Source organism: Nelusetta ayraudi, unplaced genomic scaffold (genome assembly GCF_046127955.1).
Source record: "Nelusetta ayraudi isolate G7.1 ecotype Tasmania unplaced genomic scaffold, CSIRO-AGI_Nayr_v1 ptg000042l, whole genome shotgun sequence".
NCBI lineage: Eukaryota > Metazoa > Chordata > Actinopteri > Tetraodontiformes > Monacanthidae > Nelusetta > Nelusetta ayraudi.
The window spans coordinates 3,838,233-3,856,627 of record NW_027466092.1 but is presented as its reverse complement, the minus strand read 5'-3'; the positions used below and the strand labels follow the sequence as shown (position 1 = coordinate 3,856,627).

The 18,395-nt window shown below is 42.1% G+C and overlaps 2 protein-coding genes across 8 annotated transcripts in view; one reads left to right on the top strand and one right to left on the bottom strand.

The window, feature by feature from the left end:
- Nucleotides 1-1,961, top strand: part of LOC142893290 (putative uncharacterized protein MYH16) — a 51,775-nt gene extending 49,814 nt beyond the window's left edge. For all 5 annotated transcript variants that reach the window (XM_076033732.1, XM_076033733.1, XM_076033731.1 and 2 more), the window contains exons 22-23: nucleotides 43-189; nucleotides 523-1,961. In XM_076033732.1, coding sequence (XP_075889847.1) covers nucleotides 43-189; nucleotides 523-675 — 300 coding nt within the window. In that variant the 3' untranslated portion in view covers nucleotides 676-1,961. The remainder of the gene's footprint in view (nucleotides 1-42; nucleotides 190-522) is intronic.
- A 1,051-nt stretch (nucleotides 1,962-3,012) lies between these two features.
- The window catches only part of gas7b (growth arrest-specific 7b), a 60,092-nt gene continuing 44,709 nt past the window's right edge, over nucleotides 3,013-18,395 (bottom strand). For all 3 annotated transcript variants that reach the window (XM_076033728.1, XM_076033727.1, XM_076033729.1), the window contains 6 exons: nucleotides 17,533-17,611; nucleotides 14,691-14,819; nucleotides 14,062-14,185; nucleotides 7,113-7,192; nucleotides 6,474-6,572; nucleotides 3,013-5,440 (listed from right to left, as the gene is read on the bottom strand). In XM_076033728.1, the coding sequence (XP_075889843.1) occupies nucleotides 5,327-5,440; nucleotides 6,474-6,572; nucleotides 7,113-7,192; nucleotides 14,062-14,185; nucleotides 14,691-14,819; nucleotides 17,533-17,611 (625 nt within the window). In that variant the 3' untranslated portion in view covers nucleotides 3,013-5,326. The remainder of the gene's footprint in view (nucleotides 5,441-6,473; nucleotides 6,573-7,112; nucleotides 7,193-14,061; nucleotides 14,186-14,690; nucleotides 14,820-17,532; nucleotides 17,612-18,395) is intronic.

The window sequence follows — 18,395 nt, the reverse complement described above, 5'->3', positions numbered from 1 at the left end:
CTCAGGGAAAGTGTTCTGACCGATGCGCTCTTGTCGCCGCAGGAGGAGCAGGCCAACATGAACCTGGCCAAGTACAGGAAGACCGTGCACGAGCTGGACGACGCCGAGGAGCGGGCTGACATCGCCGAGTCGGCGTTGACCAAGATCAGGACCAAGAACAGAGGCAGCTTCGGCAAAGGATACTCGTCTGTAAGTGACCACTGCTGGAGGATGTAGGGGGGGGGGGGGATAAACAGTTTAAGGTTTTCATATTGGTAAAAGCTTAACACACAGCCCAAAAATACACCCACTTTCTGAAAAGTGGAGCAAGCAGAAGAATGATCTGTTTGGACTTGTCATGTCTGACAGGCTGGAGACACATGCTATGGTCAATTCTGCATAATATCAGACTTTTTTCAAACTAAACATCACTTTTTTGCCTTGCGCTGTATGAAAATGCCTCCATGACACGACAACGTTGTCTTCGTGATGTCTGATGTTTTCTGTTTGCTTGTCCTCAATGGCACTGTGTGACCCCTCCAGGGTTACAGCACCCCCTACCCTCTCCTGGTGCGCTCCCCCAGCTCCGCGGGCTCCGAGGGCCGAGGGGAGAAGATCCTCAACGACGACAACGAGTCGGTCAGCTCTCTCATCCCGGCCTACCTGGACTCCCTCAAGAAGCTCATGATCGACTAGAAAGGCCTGAAGTCAGACGCTACACTTTCACACCTTCAGGTTCTACACAAGCCAGTCGACGTGTCAGCTGTTTTTGGTGTTTTTTCGCTGTTGACTTGCAGCTTAGATATGACCAACCAGAGTTCATCCAACTAAATTTATACTCTCCATTATATTGTTTGTGAACATAAAAATAACAGACTTAGTATGGTTAACTGCTACTCTAACAGATTCATTGGGATTCCAAAAACTTTCCAACCAACTGGAGAATTTTGGTTGAGTCATTTATGTTCAGGGTCGTAGTCTTGCTCTTTAGTAAAAAAAAAAACAAAAAAACAACACAAGTGCTTCACTAGCTCACTCAAGATGAAAGTGTTCATTGTATATCTTGGGGGAAGAAAGAAAGAAAGAAAGAAAGAAAGAAAGAAAAACTCAGTCAAACTTCAGTCAAACGTCTCTTGAAAAGTTAAAGAGCTATGTACTAAAACCTTGAAGCCAAATCTTACATATCTGTACTAAATACTTGATGCAACACATAAGAAAGTGCAGTGTCCAATTTTTACACCTGAAACAGTCCAAATATTAAGCGTATAACTACACGATACTTGACACCCTCCACTAACGCCATATTGGTGCCATAAGTGTACTGTTAGCATGTTAGCATAACATTATTATCTGCTACCTAGCTAGTGTATTTTTAGCTGCACGTCGTAATAATCAGACAACCTTGTCTTGGTGTGCGTTTGATTTATGTGCAATCAAATGTCATTTACGCAGTCTTCATTGTCTGTTTTCAGTTTATGGTTGAAAAAAAAAAAAAAAAGAAGTGGCAGTTAAAACAGCAGTTTTTCTGGGAAGTGCAAAATAGCTATGAGCCATTTCGAACAATAATGCCAATGTCAAAATTAGGGCCTAAATTGTGACCAATGCGATTTGGGCTGCAGCGAATGTTTCCTACCTGTTAAAAGTTTGGATGAAATGAGCAACTGCATCAGGTCAACTATCACTGCTTGGAAAAAAAAACAACTTTTACATTGATTTGCAAGCTATTGATTTCTAACTAATCCTTCATGTGTGACATATAATCAGTCACGTGCCGGTTCAAAAATGCAGCATTTTGTGGGATGTTTTGGGGGCCAAATAATAAATGAAATGAGATTTATTTTACCTTTACGTTGTGATGATGTCCAAGTGTATATCTCTTTATTATCAACTGAAAACTTGTAACAAGGCTTGACCAAATCATTTTACTGTTGAATGTGAAAATGTTTTTGTTTTTTTTAAGTAATAAAATGTTTTTTTTTCCACTTTCCAGTGAGTTCATCTGTTCCAGATCTTGCGCGACAATAAATTTTGATTTCTCCGGCAACTTCATAAGACACCGCAGCAGACATTCAAAAGGAAGTCAAAGGTCTTTTTAAACAATCTTCAAACAATCAACTTTTCTTTTTTATAGTGACCTGACAGCGGCAGAATTTTAATCATGGCAACGGCCTCACGTCTTGATTTCTGAGTTTAAAACAAAACGCTATTTCTTTACAATGGAAAGCATCTAAATGTTTCATCAATATTTCATTATGTCGTCCTCCACTGTGCTTTGCAGGGCCACATTGAAATACCTATTTCATTCACAGCAAGCAGCAGCAGTGGTTACTGAGAATAACACTTAAGATTATTACATTATGATGAAATGGTACATGTATCCACATGTACCATTTCATCATAATTTAAACATTAAACTAAATGTTTTATCCACTACGGTATGTGTAGCAGAGTGGTTCGAGAAGCAAGTCACTTCATTCATTGGCTGGTTTCTGAGGGTTGCAGCTGCTCAAAATGAAATGAAAACAATCCGCTGCAGCAGTTTATTATTGATAGTATAAAATGTCAATTTACCCTGGACACAACTTGAAAAGTGAACATGTCTGTTCAAAAGAGGGAGTTTGGTCACCTGACCATACCATACCATACCAGGAGCCCATACCAATAGGACCATGTGATGAGCTAAGATGTATATTGTTGGTTTATTAATGAAAAAAAAAAAAAAAAAAAAAAAAATCAACCTTCAGCTAAATTTACAAAAGCATCTTAGTCCCCATTTTCCTTCAGCGTGAAGAAAAGCAAAGCCGTAATACTGATCAAGACATTGTTTAGAGAGCATTTTGTACAACAAATAAATTGACAGTTCACACCACAATGGACAAAAGCATATTTTTTCTTCTCTTGAACTTCAGTAGAAACATGCCAAGATATGCAGTTCTATTGAGGGTGAAATGTGTCTTTAACTTAAACAGGCAGCAGCACTGACACCGAGTCCAGCTGAAGCAACTGGATTATAATTTCCAAACTGTACAATACTGAAGGGGACAGTACATTTTTTATTGCATATATGACACTTTGTACACTTTATATATTATCTGTACCAAATGCCTATATAGCAAATTTCTTACAATTGACGGTATGTTACATCTCTACCTCTGCTACATCACTCTTCTGTGTATATACACTTGTGTCTCTGTCAATGCAAGCACCACACCCCCAACTTCATCACTGAAATCACTGAAATAAGCCATGAGTTTTCATATGAACGACAATCAACAGTATATCCATTCAAAATCACTTGGGAATAAAGTGCAATTTTAGGACTTTTAAAGGCCCAGTCTGTAAGATTTACAGCGATCTTTTGGGCTGAGAAATGAATAGAATATGCATGTGTATGTATTTAGTCATTCAAAATAACTAATAAACAGCCACTGTGTTTCCATTTACTTATAATTAGGATTTATATTGACATAAAAGTGGGTGCCACCACATAGTCGGTTAGAATGCAGGTCTGGTCGGGGGTTTCACAATTTTACTTTGAAGTCATGACTGCGCTGAGAAACAGAGAGATATATATATAAACACTAGGTGGCTCATACGTGCTGTTCTTCAATGGAGAGCGGCCATCTTACTTCAGACAGCTAAGCCATTCATAACATTACTGTCTACAGTGCACATACCTTTTTAAAAACATATCGGACTCAGTTTTGAAGTGATTTTAAAACGTTTTTTTAATTATTTTTTTTTTTATAAACGTCAGTTATGTAGTTACGTTCCCACATACTTATGAATAATTTTAACTACGGATGTCCAAGCATCCTAAATTACAGCCACGTTAATAAGGTCTGTGATGCTGTAAAACGTTTATAAATCGTAAGACGTAATTTCAGTGGGTTAATATTGTTTTGTAGGTGCACGTCACTCACCTTCCACTGTTTACTATGGCGCCTAGCAGAAATGTTGTCTGAAGTATGATGGCCGCCGTTTAGCGACGTCGCTGACTCCGCCTCGAGTCATCAAGTGTTTATATATATATGTCTATGCTGAGAAAGACGTGGAATCAGAAAACAGGAATCAACATAATTAGCAATGGGCTTGTTAGCGTTAGCTGCTGCTAAAGCTTACACGCTGGGCCCTTAAATCTTATTAGGAATGACTTCAAGCTCAGGCTGGAATGTGCGTTCCAGAGTTTCATATTTCAAGTTCCAGATTTTAGATTTTTTTTAAATTGGGTCAACTGTTTGCTAAGCCCCAGCAGGAGGCAGACAGTCAGTCACAACAAACAGCCATGGGTGGTACATTGGGGTTAGCTCTGTCCATGCCTTCTCTCGGCTCAGGGAGTCTGACTAGAAGTTCTGCTTATTGTATAAACAGGAAACATTGATCGAGATTAATAATACCTGATGATTTAGTTGTAAACAAGAGTTATTTTCTGTCACTCTGTGGTTACAATGAAACACAATGTTGTCTCTGCCTTTGGCCCAAAGCTAACCCAATAAGTACATTTAAGTTTATCCAACTTTTGATCAGCGCATGGTGCCACAAATGCTATTATTGAGTGAGGATGTGCATTTTCTTTTCTTTTTTTTTTAAATGTCTGGGATCCATTCACATTAGCGCCGTCAGTCTGTCATCATCATTTAATTGTCATTTTTATGATCGTGATGTGTTGATGCTGATGTCTATAATTCAAATTGCTGTTTTTCTTAAGTAGATGGGATGGGAAGAGACTGGTAGTTTGAGATTTTACTCGCAATTTAAGGCCAGCAAGCAGGGAGACTCGGCAAACAGGCAATACTTCCAGGGTGGGTACTAGTAATAAAATACTTTAGTCTATCTCTCCTCTGCACTGTAGGAACTGCTTCTTTGTCAGGATGCAGGATTTGGCTGAGCAGCAGCTTGTTTGTGGCTGCAAATTCATGAGTGCGCGGTCACGCTGGCCGTTTTGGAGAATCACATCCCGGAGCACGGATCAGATCGCTGCGCTGCTGCACGGCATAAAGCTTTTCCCAACATGGACAGGTGTTAAATCTTGTTAAAATGCACCTCCCTGATCATCGGCCTCAGCCCCCCCCCACCCCTCCGCCTCACAATCCCTCTTTTTCTGCGCCACCTCAGCCGGCTGTCGAGCCTGGACAACAGGGAAGCGAAGCCTGCCGCACAACCCTGACATCTTCATTCACAGCACAGGTCACACTGAACTGCCCCGGCACTGTCGTCACAGTGTGGGGGGAGCTCCAGTCGGGTGCAGAAAAGATCCCAGCGCGAGCAGAGTAGAGTTGAGTCAGTCCTCGGGCGTCTTGCTCTCGGATGAGTGTTAGCGTGAGAAGATGGCCGGCGGGCGCTGGGGTCAGATCTCGATGTCCACGGGCCGGATCTCTCCCGTCTTATTCTCCCGAACCCACAGCTCTCTGTCTTTGACTGGGTCCACACACTGCAGCAGCTTGTCCACTGGCTCCATCGTCTGGGCACAAGGGAGAACGGAGGGTCACTGCAGGCCTCGAAAACGTCACATGTCATTGGTCCGAGAGGAAATCTCTTTTTCAGTTCTTTATTGTTATGATCTCAGACCCCAGCGGAGCAGCTTTCAATGATTCTCTGTCCTGAACGCGACAGATCTCCAGAAAACAGTCGATTTAGCCCTCTGTTTACAGCTCAGATTTAGTTTCCTGCGGCCTGTTTGAAAGGGAGCAAATAAAATATCCCAAAAATCTGGAACAGTTGTTGTCGTCACTAATTAGAATTAAGAATCAATGCCCTTTGTGACATCGCAATAGGCTAGTTTGCAGGACTGCATGTCTTCTCAAAAGAAGTAAAAGTTTGAATTTTCTTATTTTTCTTGTTTTTGGGGAGATCACTGACAGCTTTGGGACACAAATTAATGTTCCAAAATATTCTAGACGTCCGGTCAAACGAACCCTTTCACATCCTTTATTCAGTTTCCTTGCACAGGATGCACTAAGATGTGGCTCCCTCTGCTGGCTCGACACTAGGATATTATACGCCTCCAGGATCAAACTTTAGGTTTTCATTAAAAAAGAAAAAAAGAAAAATGCTGAAAATCTTTACGTATAATCAACGTAAACAATGACCAAATATTGCAATATGGCTCAACCGGTGGCAGGGTCGGCAAAAAGTTTTCTTATGAACTGAAGGCAAACTCCAGATGCTGTACTTTATGAGCGCCTACCGTCATAGCATCATCACATAGACATGGGATAAAAACAAAAACAAAAAACAATTGAGTTCTAAAGGAAAATATGTTGTCTGATATCTGATGTCTGAAACATCTCACACATGACCAGGTCTCATGCCAGAATGTAGGAAGTGCAATGAAAAGTCAGAATGAAGAAAAGTATTTTCTTTACCCACTATATCTGTCTTAATGATCTATACGTTGATTTCTGAAGCTGTGACAACTTCTGACCAGACAAACTGATACTGAGGCGAACTGGACCGTTTGATTCCGAAACGAAAAGCCAGACACTGTTTCTCACACTTTGGTTGAACATGTCCGTCTCGTGTCGGAGGGTTGTGTACTGGCACAGGTGCTGTCTGATCATCTCCACCCGCTCCAACTCCAGCCTCTCCAGCTCCTTTAGGAAGACGAGGAGGAAGAGGAAAAAGAGGAGGAGGAGGAGGAGGGGGAGGGGGAGGAGGAGGAGGAGAGCATGTGAGTCATGGCGAAATCTCTGCAGGGACAAACGTGAAATCTTTAAGACAAGAGGCAAATTGTCGTAATTGCAGGAAGAACTGAAAGATCAAGAAAGCAGCAAAAGCAAAGCGAGCGTCTTTCACCCCAGTTCACCAACATGAAGGCATGGAGTCGACTGCCACGCCTACCAGTCGACCACCTCACACACCAGGCTCAAGCTGTTCATTAGAACACTTCACCCTCTCATTTATAGCCTCGCGCACTATGACGCATCCTCTCGCTGGTGTTTATTTTACGGAGATTAAAGCATAAATTAGTGTAATCCATTTTTTTTTTGGATTAGGGTCGTGGGATTATTTTAATCTGCTTCTGAGGGGCAAAAGTAGAAAAGAAGTCTTGCAAAGTTACTAGAGCAAAATAGAGAGAAGAAAGCAAGCGGAGGATTATTATGTGTGAAGAAGGTCATGGCAGGATGTCTTACCAGGCTTGTTGTCACCATCTCCTCAAACCATTTGGACTGAGCCTGGTTGTAGAGGTCGACGCAGCGCATCAGCTCATCTCCTGCAAGAGGAGAGGGAACAGACACGCCCTTTAAATAACATTGCCGCAGTTCCGCGATTAGCCACTAGGCGGGGGTGCTACCAAATCTTTCCACTTGCTCAGCTGTGCGGCGAGGACACGAGCGCCAGCCCTCAGCTGATCCTGTCAGACCAGCGCACACAACCCCAACTGGATTCATTACAATCAGTGGCAGAGCGCCAGAGCTAATCTGGGCTTCCATTAACGGTGCCGCCTGCATCCTGCTGACAGCCGACACACACACACACACACACACACACACACACACACACACACACACACACACGCACACACACACACACACACATGCAACAATGATGATCAACCTTGTGATTAGATTTAAGGAGGAAATGATGCGGATCGTCCCATCATTCAATCGATGGATCCACACTTCACATCCCAAAACAACCCATCGAAACATGGCAGTTTTGTTTTGTTTTTGTTTTTTTTTACTTTTTCCCCCCCTTATTATAAAATATCAGCATTTCAGGATTAAGGTTGGTATTCAGTAGTGGCTAATTTTCACCGCCTAAAAATTGTTAAATTTCAGCGTAACTTTACGTGTGATCAGTCGTCAAGTAAAAGGAAAAGCCAGACAACAAACTGCTGAAACTGTTTTGGAAACAGAACCCAGCTACCATGCGCAGCAGTGGACAAATTACTATTTTTTTTTTATTTATTTTTTTTGTCCAGTGCAAAGAAACTGCAGTTGGCCCCACCCCACATCACAGAAAGGAAAGAAAAAGGTTTGTGGACCCTTGCTTTACATCAACCGTCTCCTCATAGTCAATGGCACATCCAGCAGGTCACGACGACAAAGTCTGCGTTTGTGTGACCCAACTGTCTGCCAGCACACTGTTAAGGTCTTGAGCCCTCACACACCTCGCTGACTTCATTCAGTGGCAACGTGTACTTGGTGTAGAGACACAAGGATTCATAAATGCTTCAGTTTGTTAAGTCAACACCTGTTTTTTGTGTCTTTATGAAGGAACTGCAGATATATTTCCAGTCAATAGCTGTTGCTGAGAATAAGAAAGCATTGAAAACTGTCAATTTATGCTCCCACTTTAACATCTTTATTAATTAAGCTAATTGCTCAGTATCCCTGGCGTCCTCTGGGGGTTTTTTTTTCTTGTTTGTTTAGTTTATTTTTTCTCTTTGTCTTATTGTTTGCCTTTCATTTATCTATATTTTTTTAATTGCTATTAATGCTTTTATTTCTTTGTCCTTGTGCGAAGTATAATTGGTCCCCTGTTATGTGTAAATTTGAATGTTTCTGAATTTAATAAATGTATATATATATATATATATATATATATATATACATATATATATGTATATATATATATACATATATACATACATATATATATATATATATATATATATACATATATATATATATATATATACATATATATATATATATATATACATATATATATATATATATATATATGTATATATATATATATATATATATATATATATATATATATATATATATATATATATACATAGTCACTAGAAAGACACAAGGAAACATGAGAAAAGTGGCTGATTAAGCATCGCCGTGTACTGACTGAACGCTCGTTTTCTGATCTACCTCAATGGAAGACAGACAACCCAAAGGCCCGATAGTGGTGTGTAATGTTATGTAAGATATGCTGACTTTGTATTGTCAGGTCCTGGGTTCAATTCCCAGGTGGGAGGGAACTTTCTGCATGTGGAGTTTTGCATGTTCTGTGTGGGTTTCCTGGGTGCCCCCCCCCCCGCACAATCACGAACACGTGTTGTCCTCGGATTAATTCCATTTAGTTGTCCAGACCCTCTGAGGGCTGGAAAAGTGCTGTGAAAACGTTTCTCGGTCTTCTATGCATTACTCTGATTAAAAAGTGCTTCAAAAAAGCAATCACAACCCGGTCCAACAGAAATAAACAGTAGGGGAACTGGAATTAGTGTCTTAGTGAGACTTTAAGAACAACATCAAAAATGAATTCATAGGTAGTTTTGTGCTGCAACGACAGCACCATCACTGCTTATAGACAATGTCAAGTGGCAAAGGTGCACGATATCACAAACCGGAGAGTATCCACTTTAGTATATCCGCTGCGTAGTGTAGTTTTCCTGTACTGGACAACCATTCACACAGGCTGTTTTTAATGGGACGCACTGAGCAGTATTGCCTCTATTTCTTGTTTACGGACACCGTGGGACCAAGAAGGAGCAGGACAACAACGCACACTCTCTCCTCTAGCTGTCCTGACTTTGCTCGTTCTGAACATTGCAAGCATTTGTTATAGTTGACTTCTAAGCAGCTGAACATATCGCAGGCAACTCCTTCTATGTAATGTCTATGTTTGTGAGAAGTAATCTGTATACAGGCTGTGTAGGAGACAAATGACAGACAAAGCTGATTTAGATTTAAGGTATAAAGGTGTACGGTATGCAAACGACTACTTAGGTTATTTTACATTGGTTATTACTTCATTAAAAAAAAAAAAAAAAAAATCAAGCTGTCGAAATGCTTATATAACGTTAAGTAAAGACATATGGGAAGAGCAGATGGAAGTCCAAAAGCAATAAATCCCCTTATTTTCACAGAAAACAAGCAGTAATGAGTTCTAACATCACTACAAGTGGACCAAATGAAAACTTGCAGAGGTCCCTTTTAATGTGCAGCAGAGAAGGAGCCTTTGTGAGCGGACTGATGCCATGCTTTGGTTGCTTTGTTTGGCACCGGGCCTCCGCCTGCTTCCCTCAAAAGCGCCGCCGCCGTCACTGGCAGCCAGACACCACAAGCACCGTCAACAACTGCTGCTGTTTTTCTCCCCGGTTGCATAAGCAGGTTGGAGGAGGGATGACTCTCTCTCTCTCTCTCTCTCTCTCTCTCTCTCTCACTCTCTCTCTCTCTCTCTCTCTCTCTCTCTGTATGTGTGTGTGTATGCTAGAAGGGGAAAACGTGTGTGACAGCACGCAGCCGTCTCGTGTTGACATCACTCTCCAGCCGGGAGTCGACATGTTTACTCTGAGCCATTCACTTTCCTCTGATCACGCACCCGTAAAAAAGTGGCGGCTAATGTCACTCCTCCGCGTTGTTCCTTCACTCCCTGCTTACACACATTTTTTTGTGTCTGCAACAGGACTACTGTAATGGATGGCTTCCTCAAACACAGGCCTTCCTTCAACACATCGCACTTTTAAAAAGGCAAATTAAAGCAACAGAGACTTTTCTTGGTGGACAACTCTGTTTTGCTTTACGCCTGACTGTCTTTAGCAAAACATTAGCCTTTAGCCACAGGGAGGAAGTGAAATGCTAATTGTGCAGCACAACAAATCTCAGCAGTTTGCTTTCTATGGGCTTTTTACCAGATGAATATGTGAGATTAATGCCACATAATAATGTGTTAGGTCAATGTTAGGTTACAAGCTTTGTCACCTCAGTTGATTAATAGTTGCTTTTAAGAGCTGGAACAATGCAAAGTGAATCTTAACTACTATTTAGTGCTGAACTGCACTAGAGGCCACAACACTTTTGTCCAACATATTATCTGATGGTTGAGGTAGTTCTCATCACATTGCTGTTTGTTGAAAGTGTTTTGTTTTTTTCTTATCTCCAAAAGATCCAATCAGTTATTTAACTGAATAACAACAAGCTCAAACGTCACTGTTAACACCTAAATCTTGCTAGCGACAAGGTGGCTGCATTTGGCAAGATGCAAATAGGCTCTCTCAAGCCAAACTTTTCTGGAGAGCTTTAAATAATTATTAAGTTGCAAAAATACTCCCACAGCTAAAAATCTTGTTGAAGCTCGTCCTAATTGGAGTAGCTATTTTTCTTCTTTACTAGTCTGCTAAAAAAAACAAAAAACGTAAAATATATATTTCTTTTTTACTTTTTTTTTTTCAAAATCATTATTCATAAAGTCATGCATAATGGTACCTCAGGGTTAGATTACCTTCTCGTAAATTTACCATTGTAACAGACAGCATGAGGGCTGTGTGTGAGAAAGATTTACAAACTGTGTTATGATCAGCCAAGAGCATGTATACTAAATGATATTGAAATCTTCAGATTTATCACATCACTTGTTGGTACGACGGACTTGTGATGAAGAGGTCTGCCTACAATGACACACTCATTATCTTTACAAAATGCCACAATTTACTTTGTAAATTCAAAGTATATTATATTTAGTGGAGACATCTCTTTGGGGTCTTTACAGAGGTTCACTACTGAACCAGTTTTTGATTCTAAATCGTTGTTGAATCTCAGTGTCTAAGTCGAAGTCATGGAGGGAGGTTCCAAGCCCAGTCCCAACTGTGTCATCATCATCCCCTCAGTTGGAAGCCTGAACTGTGTTTCAGTCCAAGACTAGATCTGAGTCACCACAATGCTGCTAACAGTTTGTTGCATGTCAGAGAAGCCTGAAGCTATTCTCTGTAACAGTGGTCTCCAAACGTTTTTAGCAAAGGGCCACATGACGGAACAGCATCATGTCGGCGGGCCACGGTTCGTTGACGGGGGGGAGGGGGGGCTGCTGGTTGGAAATAGAGTGCGGGGGAACGGAAGCGGGTCGCGCTACGCTAACGTGTCGGCAAAGTTACGTGGCGGGGGTGGGTTATGACTGCCTTCACGCAGCGGGCCGGACAGAGACACGCAGCGGGCCGGATGTGGCCGTAGTTTGGGGACCCCTGCTCTATAATATTGCGCCTGTAAAAATGACATCTACTAGCACACTAGCAAGCTACCTGTTGCCAAGTATGCAAGACTCAGCTCCATGCAGAGGTGAGAACATAGGTTACTATATTATGAGGATTTATTAGGCTTCTCATTAGCAATAAGCAGTGTCCATCAAGAGGAGCAGGAGAACAACACTCACAGGGGGCACTGTGATGTCACAACACCACTATTTCACAGCGAATGTGTTTATCCTGAAGTTTAATATGCTGAATATTGCAGAAAGTGCCTCGAACTAAAAACATACACACGCACTTTTATTTAATTTCAATAGCACCTTTCAAATGTTACACTCCGGGCCTTAGCACATTCTATGCAGTACTCACATTTGCCACGTTAAAGTGGAAACCTTCAAGGCAGCAATACAAGTGTTCCATTCATTTGATGAAAGAGGAAGTCTGCTTTAGAATATTTCCACAAAGGAAAAAAAAAAGGAATTAAGAGAACTGTGTAACAGTTGAAGTTGACTGTATGCGTGTGCATGTATGTGTTTCAGTTTTACCCCAAGGCCCCCGTCCTCTCGACTACGCCTCTGTTAGTCTGCTGTGAACACACACTGGATGAGTGGAGAAAGTTTCCTTCATTTCCGTCTCTATCTCTCCATTAAATGAAAAAAAAAAAAAAAAAAAAGCTAAGAAAAAAATCCCAGTCTGGCAGGCAGTACAGATAAGCTGATGACTCATGTAGGAAGACAAATAGAATATGGACACACAGTCGGTTTCAAATGAAGAAAAGACACAGGAGATGTCCAGTCATTGAAACATTTCCTTAATAAAATGGGCTGAGCTGTCAGCATCGTCTGTTTTTTTGCAGATCAGGGGAAATGTTCACACGATCTTTGATTTGGGAGTGTTTCATCTGATGGTAAATTATTATTATGGGGGTTTAATAATGGAGTGGAACTGATGCACTTGAAACACAGTTTGTTTTGCTCATTCAAATGAACTATGAGCTGGTCAAACAGGGATCAGCAGAGTATCAATTGTCGCGACTTGATGCACCAGACTGCCACAAATAATTGCAACCCAAAATCCATGGTCCCCGGAGGACAGATATCCTAGAGGCCCTCTCCCTGTACTGCAGGGTTGAGTTGCTTTGTTGGAGCAAAACTTTGGCAAAACTTAAATCACACTGACAAACACGCTTTATAAAGCAAGCTTTATAAAAAATAAATATATATATATTTTTAAAAAAAAAAGCTTTGTTGTATATTTGATGTTGTTCATATGTAGGTTTTAAATAAGTATTTATTGGGTGAATTGTGTGTTAATCGGCAGTGAGGTGCTTGACCGGTAAGCTTACAGCTCTGTGTCAAGGAACAACCTTGCACACAATTAAAAGATCCACATCATGTCTAGTGCACATTTGTAGATGTAACTCTTGGTTATTTCAACAATAATTTTACAAAATAGTAATATTTGTAGGCTCTATACCAAGGAATGATAAAAAATGAATAAAAGAAAAATAAGTTGTTGTGATGACAAAAAAATATTTAGTGGCTTTCTCAGATTTGGGCAGAGTTGAATTATTATCTGAGGTTAAAATCAATTGTGCAAAACTCACTTAACCCATTCACTTTGTTCTTTAAACAACTGTGTGTCTGCCTTGTTTGAAAACTCAATAGAAATGAGAAAAGTTATTCTTGCTTGCTCCACCTTTTGGAAAATGTCAGGAAACCAGGCAACACATTGTGAAATAACATCCATTTGTGATGTCATAAAGGGCAGTGATACCTGACCAACACTCCCAGACTCTTGAGACTCTTGAGTCATGAGCACTTTGTTTTTCCCCCTTTTTAAACAAGTGAAACATTAGCCTCAGTTTTGGCAAGAAGCTAAGCAAGCATTTCTGCAGGAGGCTGCAAACAGACGGCTGAATATGCAGTTTCCTGTGGATCTGTAAAGCATTCTGGGATAATTGTTGATGCGAGGCGGCTCCACTGGAGTCAAGGACGAAAGAATGAAGGAAAGTGGGTGTAAAATCAGACATTAGAGTCAGATCCCGTTCCCCACATGCAGACCCAAGAGAGCTCCCTTCCACTTAAGACAACAAACACCTGAGTAAGACTGTGACCCTGGGGTCCCGGTGACCTTTGAACCCTGGCTCTGACCTGCTTGCGTGGATTTCCGGCGGGCCTTCTTGATGTCTTCTTCGATCTTGTTGCTGAGCTTCATCTCCAGCTGCTGAGTCTTCATTTCCAGCTCTTTCTGCCGGTCAGTCAGGGCTTTTCGGGCCTGCCGCATGAAAGGAGACGGAGGTCATCGACCAGATCTCAACACCCAGAACAGAATCGAGCAACTTTTCACCGGAGCGGGCATCAGTCTTTACCTAAGGTGGCAACAGTTGATAATCGCAGTCTGCAGTGATGAAAGAGCTCTTTCCACAAACACTCTCAATTTTCACTTTATTCTCAAAGCTTTATTGTGACTGATTCCATGACTAATGTCTTATTTCCTGTCCAGTCCTCAAACGCTCAACTGTCCATCAGGAAGAAACTGTTCATTTAATTACCGAAGCTGCTCGTATGACTGATTACAAAGATCTGCTGTTGCCCTCCCCCCCCACCACAAGGCCTTCGGGCAATTCCTTCTTTATTGTGCATTTACAATAAGCAGGAAACATTCCATGAATGGAAAACAGCCGTCTGGCTGTGGAATTTTAATCGCCAGCAAGTGGATGTGTGAGCTACATAGCAGCTGCCATGCTAGGTCAGCTGTACGCCTCTATGTGACTTTGTACCTTCTCCACGGCTGCGTAGCGGCCAACCAGCTGCTTCCGCAGGTCGGCGATGTGGTGGTCAAACCTCTTCATGTCCTTCTTGAAGTTCTCCCTGAAGTTCAGAAGGGGCTTCTCCACTTCACTCTGGAGCTGCTCCAAACCAAAAGCAAGACTCAGGTCAACGCCCGGCAGCGAATTACAGCGAGAGTAGCTTGCTGAAGTTGCGCTTGATGAGCGCAGCGCTGACGTGGGCTTCAGCAAATGAAAAACAGGTAGGAGGGGAGAGTCAATACGTTCAAGGAGGAAGATGTAACCATGAAATGACTCAATTTTGCACAGTCACTGAAGGGGCCCTGTCTACTGATCTGGCATTTTCTCAATCACCAGTGCAGCCAGTGGAGATGCTGTCATTTCTCGACTGTTCCCCGAATCAGGTGATGATACATTTGTCAGGATGTCTTTGTTTTAACTTTAACTAACTTTAACACTTCAACAGGATTCTATGATGGGTTGTGGCTGCGATATTTACGCAGTCAATTATTTCATTGTAACCTTTAAAGTTCGTGCTGCTGCCTGTCTTGGCCAAGAAAAACCAAAGACCAGAAAAGACAGTTATGAGTGAGGAAAATTTGTTTGCACTAAATCATCCAAGAGTTGAAGAGAGTCCAGAAAAAAGCCAGTCTGTGAAAAGACAGATGAATAGGGCAAACACTGTAAATCTCTAGTGGCTACTTCATTTTATCAAAGACCTTTCTATGAGGAGACAGAGCACAAGGTCACTTTGACGGTGCAAACTCCATTCCCCTTTTATAAACAACCAATCACGTGTGTTTTGTAGCCGAATTGTTGGTATTGAAGTTCTTCCAATAGATGACACACATGGTATATACAATGTCTATGCGCAAGCTAGTTCATAATAAGTACGTATGCAATAGGTAGCCAAATGATATCGTAGTTTAGTATGAAAATGAGGGGTAGACTGCAAAATCCCAACATGTCAGAGAATTGAAAAAATCGCCATACTGTAGTATGTTGTCATAATAGAAAGGGCTTAAATTCCCAATATTGGCAGTTCAAGACCCGTGATGGAAAAACTGGTGTTTTGAATTCAATAGGTACAACTCTGCTTCTCATAAGAATCGAAACATCCTCTGCAGTATTCAGAGACATTTATCTTACACGCCGAGCTCCGTGAAAACTCTTGGGACATGTCTACAGGAGCATTGATCTTTCTTTTCTTTGGGCCATATGATTTTATAATACAACTCTGCCTGTTGGACTCAAACCTCCGGCGACAGGAACTAAAAGTCATACAAATAATGCCCAGCATGTCACACAGTACCATGGAGACTTCAATTCAACATCACTCATTAGCAATATTAGTACTACAGTGACTGAGCAGTTGTGATTTGATAATAATGTAACCCTCACTCAGAGTTCAGGTTCTCAGATTCTCTCTTCTGTGAGAACCTGGATTTGTGCCACACATCTGCACATTTCTGGAGGATAACACCTCCATTTCCCCCCCTATCAGTGGAAATGCAATCTGGCCTTTGTCTCTTTTCTTCTCTTGCTGAATTGAAAGAAGATTCACATGCTTCTCTGTTAACCCTCAAACTGTTGGCGTGAAACCTGAATCTACCCTTATAAGATAAATCCAAATGACAGTGACAACAGAAAGTAAGAGTCCGTTCAGAACCAGATGGAGATGATCAAAATCTTGATCAAATTCCTCATCTATTCACACATTACTCTGTGGGTTGCTTGTTGCTTAGTTATCTGCTGGAGGGACATCTGGCTTCTCTCAAAGAACAGAACTAGTCTGCACTTCACTTGCAGCCCTCTGGGAAATGAGAGGAGACATTTCTTTACAAAAAAAAACTGCAACCTGGTTACACAAAATAATCAACAGACTGAGTTGTGAGTAGTTCTCTCCCTTCTTCCCCACTGACTAATAATGTGCATTAACCCATAAACGAGCAGCTGGATAACATTAAAGCTTGCTCAGTGTAGAGACAATAGTTGTCAATGTATTTCTGGGTACACAGTGAGAACAATGTCCTGCAACCTCACTGCACCACCATGTCGCCCTTGAAGGTTTACATGAGAATAGTCACTGGTGAACAGAGTATGTAAAAATGTCATTAGGTCCAAAATGTTCCATATATTTATATTTATATAAGGTGGCTAACAAACCAATAATAAAATGATAATTATGTTCCCGCTATGTCGTTGTCAACATCATTCTGAAAAACCATGGTTACACTTCCTTCTCCTATCCAATTGAAATTTTAATCACATTTGGCCAATTTGATCAGAATGGAGTGTCGTACATGATGGCCCTTTAATCAGATCACCATTTAATGCAATTACTTACAGGCTTTGTGAATACAATTATTGAATCCAAACTTTAGAGATTCAGGACTGCATATAAAATATTTGCCTCTGTTGATACGTTTGATCGTCAAGACATTTTCCATTCAACAGCTTTGCGTGAAGGACACATCAGATTTTGAGGGCTTGACGGTGTGAAGACAACAGATACTAAGCATTATAATTTATAAACTAAAGGAGTTCTTGAAGATTTTGGAGATCTCCCCTGTGTGTTTACGCAGCCCAAACACAACTTCAGCGCAGCTCTTATTCCAGGTGCGGTTGGTATGCGTGTTGGCATCTCATCCAAAGTCTATACATTGGCTACCGAAGGTAAAGTATGCACCCACTTCTAAAGCACTTCATGAGTCAAACATGGCTCCCATACAGCCTTCACAAGACGTGCTTGAGCATGACTCGAAGCGAGCATGAGTCAGGGGTAGGGTGGTGCTGGTGATGATGGGGGGTGGGGGGGGGTCAGACAAATTACCTTGGAGGAGAACTTCAGGTGAACCTCGGCCTCGTCGGCCAAGCTCCTCTTCAGCTGGGCCCAGGCCTCCCCCAGAGTGCTGGGAACAGATAAGCAATAAGACGGTGAGGAGGACTGTACGTGTCATATCTCGGGGACCACACACACTTTTCACGTACGGACGCGCGGGGAAGGGAGACAGACATTGGCTTATACACACAAACACTCGCACAGATGGGGGCTGGAGCTGGTGCAAAAGTTCACAGATACACAAGAAGCGGTAAATCTGCGGCGCCGAGCCGAGGTCCTCGGCCGCTTCAGCAGATGATGAGGATGTATGGCACACGAGGCAGGGCCCGCCTCACTCCCCACTGCCTCCCAACACAGCTGGGGGCATTCACACTGACAAGGGCCGCTGTTGTGTTGGGGATAAGTGCAACGAAATGAGTAAGCGCATTATGTAATGCACCACTTGTCTTTTTAATAGGACGCACATTTGGTTTGATTTAAGAGAAAGTGAAGGCCTCGTAATTAGCTGTAAAAGATGTGTATTTCACTCAGCGAGGGGACGTTGAGGTGTCACCCAGCAGGCAGGCGGATGGGCTGACGCTAAGCGGACGGCCGCGGGTTCAGCCAACCGACCGACCGACCGACCGACGCTGCTGCTGCTTATGGGAAGGCGGGCTACTTCAAAGCGCCGCTCTGAATGGAAGACATGTGTGGAATTCCATCAGACTGACATGCAAAACATTCCTGGCACCGCTGGGGTAAAGTCTAGCACCTGCAACTCTGCCCCGTCAAAAGAATGGGTCAGCCTCAGTGTCACAGGATGACATTCACAACCGCAGCCCGGTTAACTAAAGATCACTGGGATTTAAGCTCAG